General features: G+C 34.2%; 1 protein-coding gene across 2 annotated transcripts in view; it reads left to right on the top strand.

The window, feature by feature from the left end:
• Positions 1-368: 368 nt before the first annotated feature.
• The window catches only part of SUN1_2 (Secreted beta-glucosidase sun1), a 43,184-nt gene continuing 30,380 nt past the window's right edge, over positions 369-13,172 (top strand). The window contains exons 1-3 of one of the 2 annotated variants that reach the window (XM_051218752.1): positions 369-523; positions 4,093-4,125; positions 12,106-12,182. In XM_051218752.1, coding sequence (XP_051071419.1) covers positions 375-523; positions 4,093-4,125; positions 12,106-12,182 — 259 coding nt within the window. In that variant the 5' untranslated portion in view covers positions 369-374. The remainder of the gene's footprint in view (positions 524-4,092; positions 4,126-12,105; positions 12,183-13,172) is intronic. The other variant, XM_051218753.1, reaches the window with a different exon arrangement.

A 13,172-nucleotide genomic window follows, 5' to 3' on the forward strand; every position in this document is an offset into this window, starting at 1 on the left:
TCAAATGGTAATCACTTAGATATGATTCTTTTGATGAAAAACCGTTTTTTATATCACTAGTTCACGTAGTCAGATATAAACAGTAGTTAGCTTGTCTTGCTTATCATGAGTCACTTGTACATATCTTTTCCAAATGATTTTGAAGACATTGTTTTGTAGGAAGATGGCTTCATTTAGTGTTATTCGTGTCAATGATGTTAACAGAAAAAACTAATAGTTTGCATCGAATTTACTTGGTTATTACCTCCTAAATTAAATTACATTGTCAGTTGCTAATATCACGGTAATCTTCATAAAAGCAAGAGTTTTTCGGTTAGAATTTTTTTGTATCTACGATGTCACTTTAAAATTCGGTATTACTTCCACTAGAATAAATGTTCGATATCTGGAAGCGACCAAATCCGTCCACTTCAACACTTGAGGAGGTTCAAAATAAGATGCAGTCAGGAATGGCATCAAAAAGTGTAAGTACTCATCACTCCGCTTGGGAAGAAGAAACTACTTACAAGGAGACTTTAGTTAAGTAAGTATATATAACCTCACTTTTAAAAAATGTCATTTGACCACTGTTGTTAATGTATTTATGAATAACATAGTTTAATTATTCCTGGGATGTCGTGTAGTTTTTGTTGTTGTCGGGATTAATGTAACGTGATTGTTTGGTAATATGAATAGGTTCTTATACTAATTGGGTAGTCATCTTAGTGTTCTTCAAATAATCATATGCGTCAACAGTGGAAATCATACCGTAACATTGGTGTTTCTCATTATTTTATTAATGTCAACTGTCGTTGCACCTCTGGTCTCCAAAATCTTAATTCCTGAGAGAGAAGTTATCGTTCGAACGGTCATGTTTCACTTGAAAAAGGGTAAGCCTTTTAAATACGCAGTGTACAACCACTAAACTTAAACAGCAGTTAATCTCCTTGTCATTGCATGGATGATTGTGCTAGGATAAGAAAAATGGTATATTTCTTGATTATCTACCTATTTGTACTGTTATAACGCTCGGCTTTATTTCGTCTACACGTATGGGGACGTTAATTTACCTTAAACGAACATCTACACTAGATTCTCTCCTAGTTTCAATTGTACAGGACATCAACACAACTCAGATCAAGAACACGTGATTAGCCTGACTAGAACGTAACTATATTTTCACATCAAAACCAGTCACAATTTAACAACAATGAACAATCAATAATAATTGATAATAAGGATAGGGGAATATATAACTCATCTAACACCTGTCCGACTATCTACAAGTCTGACTATACAAACAACCAATCATTATCATTCTCGCCCACACATCACGTATCATCGCGGTAGTTTCATTTTTGATGTATCACACTCATTATTATTAAAGTCAGTTATTTGACTTCCATGCATGTAAGAATTTAGTAGGGGGATCGATTTTATTGTCTTGTATATGCTACTATTTGAGTTTGTTTATGCTGGTTTCACAACTATTCATCCTGCCGTTGCTTTTCCGATAGGCTGTTTCAGACGTTATGTTTTATTTGTCAAGCTTTCCTTTCCAATTAATGAAAGATTCAGACATTTTCGGTAAATCAGAAGAGGTTAAATATGTCGATTCTGTTTTTATACGTCATTTTTATCATGTAATTTACGTAGCTTGAATTAATGCATACATAAATTGTTTTCTACTGCATAGAAATTTTCAAACCGTTTTTATAGTTATATTCTAATGGATTTCTAATTTTTCAAAGTGTAGAAGTATGCCTCATTCTTTGGGACCTACGCGCGATTTTCATTTAAATTTGAATCATTAGTTTTTCGCTGACTGCTTTGTGCCTTACTCTATGGGTCTATCACCAAACTGATGACTCAGTAGTAGTAGTCCAGTTTTTTTAGCGTAGCTTATATTCTCGGTGTAAACGGAGCACAAAGGCTAATGAGTTTCGATTTTATGGTACAAAGGACTGGTCAGTCTAGAAAATAAATTTTAGGGGTAGATTGGCAGACTGTGTCCTCGCATTTAGTATCTCTGAGACTAAATTTAATTCACTTTAATTTATCTGGTTTATTTTTATTATTTATTTATTTATTTATTTGAACACGTAAATATTGGTACAAAGGGGCACTAAATATATATGCGCCACACAAAACAATGAGAATGGGAAGAGAGAAAAAAGGAAGGTAAGAAGTGTAAAGGAAAAAAGGAGAACAATAACGACGAGATTAGTTTAAGGTAGTGTAAAATAATATTAACAGTAATAATAATAATGATAATAATAGTAATGGGGGAAATGGAAAGGTACAATCAAAAGAAATCTTTCAGTTAAGGAAGATACAACCACTTTTTATGAAGAAAGTAAAAGAAGGTTACAGCAGGATCGCCACTGGCTTCTATTCTGAGCCATATCTGATAACGTCTCTAGCCACTGTGTAGCACCATCTCTCGGACCCCAACCAGGGAGTCGTGAAGGACCAACACAAGCCAGTCCTTTACAGCTTTCTTTCATACCACGACACCATGTCATGCACCGACCACTTCCCCGCTTCTTCCAACCAGTCCCAGAGTCGGCAAATAATGCACGACGTGGAATTCTCTGGGACGACATTCGTAAAACGTGTTCAGGCCATCGAAGTCGATGTTTCAAGATGGTGACATCGATTGCATTATCATCTCTGTGCCCGAACACACGATGCCGAACTTCTGCATTACTGACATGGTGTTGCCACTGGATGTCAGCAATCCTTTGGAGACAGCGATGATCGAACACAAAGAGTCGTCTAACGTCCTCAACTCGGAGAGACCAGGTTTCACAAGCATAGAGCACAACTGCTCTCACCAACGCGTTGTAGATCCGACCTTTTACAGCCAGACTAACATCACGAAGGCGCCAAAGATAGCCCAGATTGGCATAAGCCGCTCTGGCTTTCACTAAACGTGCATTGATCTCATCACTCATTCCACCACCATCACTCATTCAGCTACCCCCCCCCAAATACCCTGGTATGATCGAGAGTGGGGTTGGCCCGTCCTCCCTCGAAAAATGCTCTCACACGGCCACACGTATACAGATTCTGCCAGGGAAGTCCTACTCGCTGCCTTCTCGTGGCGGGGGTGTTGTTTACGAGGATGAAAGATCGAAAAGCGAATGTTTGGAGCTTTAACCAAACCAATGGTGCACATGAGCTCCAGTATCCTGAAGGAACAGATGGCGCATGAACCAAACGTTGGTCACCGGCTACCATGGGACTGCAACTCCTCACGATGCTCCAGTGCCTTGTGGGTTAGACCTTTAGGTCAAAGGCTCGGGGTGTGGCCCCCTAAGATAACCACCTGCTTCGGTTTGGGCACCCGGGTAGTATCACTGCCCACACACAAATAAAATGAAAATAACGATGTTTACTGAAAATTCTATTCACGATTCGACTAACAAGCGATTCACATTATTATTATTATTTACCTTATCTGGTTTGTACTGGATGCTTCGTGTTTTGCCCGGTTGTATTCATCATTCGGTGCTACTTGTCTATATATATATGTATATTGGTATTTGTCATTAAATATAATTTCTCATATACCTAGATCAACATCTTACTCCTTTACTTAAGTAAGTACTGACAAAACGAAACGGCATATAATAGTCTATCAAATAAATTAGCTTTCACTTCACTCACTTTTTTAATTACGAAACTCTACTCTACAGACTTATTTTAACATAGGGGCTACTAAATTAGTGATTCATTTTGTGATTAGAACTTTACTCTTATGTTCATGTAACTAAAACATTAATGTGATTTGGTGCCATCTCATTTAAACACTAGTAGGCTAAATGTAACTGCGCGTTTATCAAGCACTCAGTTTGAGCGGGAATCTTGAATTTCTTGTCACAATTCAGCAATTATATAATTTTTTTAGTTGATCTTTTGATTCCAGATTTTCTGAGAAATAGTCAATGTAACCTCAAATCCATTGGTTTAGTGATATTTTTTATACGCTTCATGTATATTTATTGTAAGCATAATATTTTTGTTACTAATATATTTTGGTGAAAATAATTCTCATCACACATCATAATTTTTAAGTTAGTTTTCATTTCTACCATGTACCCTTTACAGGACAAAACGTACTGATTTTACGTATGGCGATAGGTACGTTCTTCAACTTAATTGCTTTTTTTCATGAGATTTTTATCTCATCTAAATATTAGCCAAAATTAAATTAATTAAAAACCCAAGATCTATTAAACTAAAGTTAGCTCCCAATGCCAAGTACATAGTAACTTCAGAACAGATATTCAAGTTTGTGATGAGAATTTCCGTTTTTAAATCTAATCATTCATTGCTCGAATCTTTTGATACCTGCGTTTTCATAAACTGTCATGCTTTGTCGTTATTTAGTTGAAAGACGGCTTACTGGATTATGAAGATAAGGTTTATCTATGACTACTACCATTTAGGCATATGGCTTACAAATTTACATTCAGAAGGTAATACTTATCTAGTACTCTTTGGTTTTTGAATTTTATTGAATATTCATCGTTTTTCACTGAAGACTATCTCATACTTCATAAATACCTTTTAGGATTTGTGAATAAGTTGTGTTTAATAAGTATTTGGACGCAAAGCATGTAATCAAAATAGAAAGTGATTTGGGTTTTAATCTTAACTTATTTCGTAAACTGGAATCTGAAACTCGTAGATCGTTGGTTTGAATTCAGTTGCAACTCAGATCCTCTCAATCATACACCTTCTTCGTCATTCAGTGCAAAAGTCAGTCAATCACAGCCTCTTTAAATGTCGTAGTTACAAAAAAATTTGTACGGGATTTGTCTATTATTTGTTAAACTATGCAGATGTTTACTAAAGATTGTCGGAAAGCAGCGGGCTCCTATGGGTTAGCGCAGTAAATCTTTAAGGATGGTGACCTGGTTTTGCTAGCCTAATTGACTGTAATATTCGCTAGGGTTTTAGGAGATAAGCATAATTCTGTCTGACTGGTCTCGACCGATAATCATTCTAGTTTATATGAAAGGAAGAAAATCTAATAACCGCAGAGAGATCGGTTTATTGTGTCTATATTAGTGTCCATCATACTAGTGTCTCTAATTAACTGACACTCAACCAAGGCTTGTGAAAACCAAATCTTGGGAAACCATTCTGGTTTCGGAACTGGGCGTGATGTATTGACCAAATATTAACTCTTGCTCTGGTTTTAGAACACAGGCGTAGTTAACAGCGTTCCATTTTAATTGCTTTTCTTGACCTTAAGGTAGCATCCAACTTTACTGATTGTCACGTTTTATGGCATTGTCTGCCATTGAAAGACATACGAAAGAAGTACATAGACCCTGTGAAGATTCTACTCGAACACTATTGGTGACTGAACACTTACGACAAACTCTCAAAATTGTCAGTTGCATGTTGTGTTTGACCGGGTTGTCCACTTTCCACATTTTTGTTTAATGTTGTCGTAGATATTTCTCTACAGATAAAGTTGTCTCTAACTTTTCAAGGATTTATCTCCTACCAGGAGGTTTGTTTATGAACTCAGAATACTCAGATTGTATAGTCCTATTTGGTGCAGGCGCTGATAAAATGAATTCTTTTGATTACCATGAACAACAAGGCAATTATGTTTGGCATGCCTTTCTCTCCCTTTAAATGCAAAACATGGCTTCAGGACTGGTCTGCATTAACTCTTGAACTCTAGTGATTTGGAGGAAAGTAGTTGAATGCATTGAGCATCTCACTTAGAAGTTTCCTCGGTCCTGATGGGATGACGTCTGACGAAATCTTGAAACGAATTCACTGAGGTTGGTTAGCGTTTGCCGATTCGCGTCGCATATGGGATTGACAAGATATTCGTCTTCTAACCAAAGGGCGTATATACTCCACAACAGTTTGCTCTTTTCTACTTAGTGTATAAAAGTAGAGCACGAGTAGACTAAAGGTTTTTGACCACATATGACCTCAAAATATTACTCGCATATGGGCGGACAACCGAGTAAACATTTTTAAAGTAAAGGAAAGGTCAGTTGGCATAGATGGCAAATCGATTATGTGATGGTAAATCTTTATCGACTGAGGTAGTTGGAACATGCGTTACATATGCCTAATCGCCCACCTTCCTCTACGGGTTACGCTTGATAGTATAAAAGTAGGTTGAAGAAAAACATTGAGCGGCCAATCCAAAACGTCACATAAGTCCACACAGTCGTTGACTGTTGGTCTTAAGCCATGCTGGTAAATGCAGACTACCTGGTTAGGGTCCGCGAACATGGAGTGGAAACTTTGGGTGGCATTAATTAGACTCGTTCATGTTGGGACATATGCATTCACACTTCACACTTCCGAAATACTTTTCTATTATGTGGTTTTGAACGTTATTACCAATATTTAGTCCGTCTTACTATCACTGCTATTAAACGGCTTCTATTCATTTACTATTCAATTTGTTATTTTTATTTCCTCGTGCTAATCGGGTGTAGCAACTTTGATCAACTTACATTTGTGCAAGGCTTTATTTGAATGATATCTGTCTAACTTTTCTTGTTTTAATTTAATACCATATGAACACACATCACTTGTAATGTCACAACTGATTATACAGTAAAGTATTTAAGTAATCTTAAGGTATTCATGCATCAATATTAGGGATTCTGTTCTGTATTATCATAGACAGACGTCAGATATGTAAGGTCTGGGACATATATGTGTTAGTTATCACACTTCACATTAGCTCATTTCCAAGCCGGAGTAGAAGTCCATAAATTTGTGAATTGACATTTTTCTCTTTGGTTTGTCCATCCTTTAAATTTTGACTCCTATCTTGGTCAGCGTAGCACTTTAGAGTTGGTGGTAATTGATTTTGTATGATGCATTTTAACCATTTCAATCGATGAGAATTCACAGCTTCATTGTTATTCACTCAGTCGTTATACTATGCCTCGAAGTTAATCTACGTATATCTCCTCAATGACTATTTATTTTATATCTGTAAATCGATGCAAAACGTAGTTCTGTATTTTATATTCTTTCCTTAATATAAAAATGAGTTGAATCATCCTGTTAAATTGTTGTTCTACTAAAATACATTTCATAGGTTGGTTCTGAGAGATGTTTAAACTAAGTAGTAGTTTACGTCTAAATCTCAATTATCCGTTTCTTTCAGAGTTGTCAGTAGTTAGATAATTTTAATAATTTTATATGAACATATAAAACGCGCTACTTTTATGTAATTGTTTCTCAGTTTTCCTGTTTTTGAACATATGATACAGCTATAAAGGATAAATCTTTTACGGTTGAGATTTTTGATCCCTTCATATTTGTGAAAAATAAGCACCGTTACTAGTCATCTTTTTAGAAAGTCTTCCTCCTCTCAAACTCTCACACCCATTCAAATTAAAAATTCCCTCGTTATTCAACTATTTTTTTACGAAATAAGTCTGGCTGTCATTTAGCCCTCTTAAATCTTGAGAACTGATCATGGATCATATATTATTACAGAAACCTGACTGTTATTACCAGACCAAGATTTTTCAACAAATACTTCATATTTTCAAAAAGAAGTCTACCATGTATCCAAATCCATATCTGGTACTTCCTGGTTATATAGGATTAAAACGATGTATTATATCAAAAACTGTTCGTTTTAATTAATCATCAATGGTTCCTTTCGATACTCATTATATTGATTTAGAAAAATTGTATATTTTACTTAACATAAGCTAACACACATTAGTGTTGCCTTCTCTCATTCATTTATGATTTAACTCACATGATATTTTTATGGATATTTTATAATAAATGATTTTTTCTGTATGTAGAAGTTTTAAGTTCTGTCTGTTGTGGACAGTTTACAAATAATATATGATAAGCTTAAAACTGTAAAGAAGTAACTGTCTGCTGCTCTACAATTTGCATCGGTTTTTTATCTTCCTTAAGAATTATCAGTAGACGTGTCGTCTCATAGGCGTTTTTCTTCTATAATTCTTTGTATCCCTATAAGTATTTGATTTATTTCGAAAAAGATTGAAGTTCGCTTGATCAATTTTTACAAAAAGTACGTTTGCTTAGTGTCTTCAGTTTTACGACTGTGTACTAGTTATTTTTGCTAATATTCATTGTTATTTGTTTTATTTTTGATGTATTATCATATATTGTTGCATTTGATTAAATCGTTTTCATAAAACTCAGATTTTCTTTGTTGACTCATCAGTTTAATACCTTTATCCCAACTTTGGAGAGTCACTTGCTGTCTCATATAAGTTGTAACGTGTCTGACTACAGGGCTGAACAATGTCTGTCGTCCAAATTTCAAAGGATGCATAATTTTTTTTTTATCTAAAAACCACTTTTATATGCTTTTCTGGTTAAGTACCAACTGGAGTTTATCAGTAATTACAACAGATTTCGTTGGTATGTTGTTAATTTTAGTAGCCATTTTTGTCTTCCTTGATTGATGACAGAGTCCAGTCATAATCATCATCATTGCCACTGCTACTTGGTAATCAGAGTACTCAGTACTTATTGATTGAGATCATGAACCGGTTGATGTTAGACCACCAATTTTGGAAGCCTGGAAGCACTGGATGGCCGTTTCGTCCTATTGTGGGGCTCCTCAGCAGTGCGCATCCACGATCCCGCTCGCGGGATTCGAACCCAGGGCCTTCGGTCTCGCACGCAAACGCTTAACCAACTGGACCACTGAGCCGGTATCCAATGGTGATAGTGTCTAACATCAACCAATCCACGAAATTGCGCGACCAACTTCCATTGTACTGAGGTAGATACCTGTCTCTGCCCGACATGGATTAGCTCCACTGATCACGGCTTCTCACTAGAACTCCGAGAATTCCCTCACGAAGCTAGTCACTAGTGAGCACATGTTTTCAAAATTGGTGGTCTAACATCAATCGGTTCATGATCTCAATCAAAAACGTAATAATCTCCACAACCCCCATACTGATGATTGAAGTTTGTTTCACCTACGAATAAATGATAAACGCTTTAGTTGTGTAGTAGTTGTTGTTGTCGTTGCAAAAAACAACAAGTTTCAGAACTTTTCTATGAAACCATTTTTTCGTTCACAACGATTTGTTCCTTATTCTGTTAATAATAATAATTCATGATGTCAGCATATTCAACTACTTCATTAATCTTTAGGGTGTGAATTTAAAATAAATAATGGGTAAACATGACGCTGACCTGACATACTTATTTTTATACTATTAGGTGACAAGGTCTGTTAGCTTATAAGCATAGCACATGTTTTTCTAAAGCTTGGCACATTTAACTGTATACACGAATATTGACTTATACTATTCGTTTTCGTTTGTTCTCTGGGTATTGTACTGTGCGGTTGTGTAACCACTAGTGTCCATTAATCTTGAATTCAAAATCTGTTTTGCTTTTTAACTTTATGAATACACAAGTTTTTCTCTATGTCTGTCTTCATAATACTCCACTGAAAAAAAACACTGATTACATGTCAGAACATGTCTGTTTATCAGAGAATAATTTAACCAACATTAAATACTAATATTAGTGGACATTCGTAACGGGTTATTACATTGTTAACATTAGTTATGTTGTTCTGTTTGATTCGTAAATGTATTTGATAATTGTAGATTTATTGGTTGAAAATTCACTTATTCAAAATAATAAATATATTTTTGTTACATCCCAATGATATTTCATGACTTAATGAAAGCCACTTCTTAAGAGCACATAAATAACCGACATTAAATTAACGCAAGTTTAAATAGTACAAAAGAAACAGTGTAATATATTCTTAGTACAATCAAAATCATAATAGGTTTGAATATCATTGTCAAGTAATTTTTGGTCAAGGTGAATTTGTATGACCTGTCAATGTTTTTATGTGTGTCAGAATGTGGGTACGAAAAATGTACTTATTTGCGATCTGGCGTAGTGGGTTTATATCGTGTGTCGGTGTGCGTTCAATTTATTTGAAATTCTCAAGTCCAACCTTGATATTGATACCTATCAACTATTTAAAATTGATCTGATTGTAATTGTAATGGTTTTCTGTACTTTCATTGAAAAATATCATGAATTACTTATTTACTAAATTTTACGTTGAACTTTACATAACCTATTTGCACCGTGTACAATCCTTGTTGCATTTCAAATTATGCTCATGGATACATAAATGTATATCTTAAAGAAAGTAAAAAAAATTTCATTAATATATCTAGTATTCATCTTATCGACTCTCACATGTAAACATAATCAGTAGTATTTTTAAATAAGTACACCTTATTCACTATGAGGATAGAAGAACAGTATGCAATACAACAAAATTTTCACATTATGTTTCTCCTGTATACATCATTTTCTCAGTTTAATCAAGGACTATGAGGATAGTTTATTAGAATGTTATAACTGTAATTCGACTAATAAGGGTCTAATTGGTCCATCCTAAGTCAAAAGTCAAATAAATTAAGCTTTGTTTAAACACTAACTGATTGGTGTCGCACCTTGTGTGAAGAGTTGAGGAATATTCTCATAGTCATTCCCTTGGAGCAAATCAGTTTACTGCGAGTTATAATTACTTTTATTTTTTTATATTGTGAATTCAAGCGGTAGTTCGATGGAGATTTAAAACTCTTTTGGCTCTCATAGTAAATGTTTGTTCTAATTCATATTTTTTTTATTTATTCAGTCTTCTTTTTTTATGATATTTCTATTTATTATACGAAATTGTATTGAGTGTGTTTATATTTCTTAAACTTGGTCAACAGTTTTGTTTGATTTACCGAACTTTTAAGTTTAACATATTCGATCTCATTTTATTTGAATTATATTTAGGTATCGGCCATGATGTGATAAAAAGATAGGAAAGCTAAAACGAACAGGTAGACATAAGTTGTCCCTTAATAGGGTGCAATCTTACTTTGGCTTCCACTGCATAGTATTCTTAGGCCACTCAGACGATCTCAAAAATCAAGACACAGCATAAAGAGAAACGTAAATTTATTCGGAAGCTAATAAGCAAAGCTAATCAATTGCATATCAACTAAAATGACTATAATTTATAAACGAAGTAATTGTCACTTAGATACAAATCACAGTGCAGTAGTTAATACACTAAAGAAAGATTTTTAAAAACAACAGACTTCATACTGAATGAATGATAGTGATTGAAGTCCACTTTAAATCAAAATTGGTTTCTTCATAAGTGTAGTACTTGGGAGTTCCATATCTCAAACGTTTGTGTACCCAGAAATAATCAAATTTTTGGCCTAATAGTGTAAAGCAAATCGTGATTAACTATGTTCTCATACCCAATAATTAACATTGACTCCTATAACACAGATTTTATTTATTTGGTGAATATACAAATATGATGCATTGCCGTTTTGCATACTGGTCAAATTGAGCGTTAGGTTTTGTAAATCATTTGTTAAAAGCATACCAAATGGAGATCAGTGATGAAAATAAGATTAGGGATTATCGTGAATTCAGTTTACTTGTTAAACATGATACTTATATAAATCAAGGCCTTTGTTAAGGAATGAAAGCACTGAAAATGAAATGAATTGAATTCATAACACAATGCTTGTTGTTCTTGTTATATTTCCACATGCACAAAAACAGGCAAGAATAATGGACCAACAAAATTCCTTTTTTCTTTTGTAAATGGGTTTTCGTACTTAAACTGTAATCATTTGGAATTATTTTTAAGTATCTTACCCATTAGCCCTACAGTTTTTATGATCTAATCTCTCCGTCTTCCTGGGGGTAAAAACTTAATATACTTTACATATGCACGGGCAGCTTACACAAAAGGATATTCATAGTTTCAGGAATTTATTGATCACGTATATCATTAGAGTAGTTTTAGTCGAATAACAATTTTGGATATTATGAATATCTAAGTAAACGATCAACAGCTTTTAGTATAAAGACCATCATATTTACCGTAAACACTAATTCAGTGATATTTGTATCAGAAAATTTCAGGAAAAACCGTTCACATTTGAAGAGAGTATATGGGAACCATAATAGTACGCTTTGTTTTTCTGCCGATATATTTTTTTCGTTCCGATGTATATTTCAACAAATGTAACCGTTTTTACTGTCGTGCTTTTTTCTCTAAATTAGCGGCAGTTATCGTACGGATCGACTACACGATACTTGGATGTCACCGAATATGTCTCGCTCACCTTTAGGATCATCAAGTTAGTTAAAATACGTTTGTTTGTCTTCCTCTCTCTTCTGTTAGCTATTGTCATGAATCAGTTGATCTTATCTACTGATAGTAGATTACATTATATTTTTTTTAAATCCAAGATTAACGTCTAGTTGATATTATGTGGTCAGTTATTGCGGAGATACAAAAGCAGTTAATGCAAAGTTATTTTGTAGTGTTTAATTACCTTTGATTTAATAAGTTAAAAACTTGATTGAATATTAATTAATATTTTCTGTTTATCTTATAAAGTCCAAAGAAAACGAGAAAACTGTTATAAAGCGAGAGAGGCCTTGTTTTGCTATATAGCCCAGGATTTCATTAATCTGTATTTTATATGATAATTTTACACTATTCTTACAGTGTATAAAGGCATAGGAAATTGTAAATACTGGCACACTGTTGATAGTACTCCGAATATGTAAAGAGTTTCTTTCGTGTTTTTTCCTTCATATTATCATACTTCTATTTCTTTGTCGAATTTCTTTTCTTACTCTAATTCAAAGTAAATAATTTTTGTCATTTGTAATTTTTGTGTGTGTGCCATTACCGTATGAGTTATTGATGTTATTTTAACTCTCTACAATCTATTGTATTTAATCTGCTTAGTGATAATTTATTTTTCACTTTTTACACAAGATCAAGACGTCATAAGATTGATAGTATCTTCCTTAATTTTAGAAATTCGGAAGCTTAGTTTCACTAAATAGACTTGGATTGAGATTTGTCAGTAAGTTCGGACTACTTGATTGATGTTTGCTCTACTACCGCGATTAGTAGTCGGTGGAATTGAATAACAGCCTAGAACCGGTCACAGAGTCGCGATTAGGTACATTCTTTTTACCTTTTAATCCAAAATTTTTAATTTATTCCTGTTATTCCTCGGAATGTTATCTATTGTTCTTAGTCTTTTCTTACCTCCACTATTTTGCTAGTCATATTTTTGTGTTAGTATGACGTGGCAACTTGGACTGATAAG

Source organism: Schistosoma haematobium, chromosome ZW (genome assembly GCF_000699445.3).
Source record: "Schistosoma haematobium chromosome ZW, whole genome shotgun sequence".
Taxonomy (NCBI): Eukaryota; Metazoa; Platyhelminthes; class Trematoda; order Strigeidida; family Schistosomatidae; genus Schistosoma; species Schistosoma haematobium.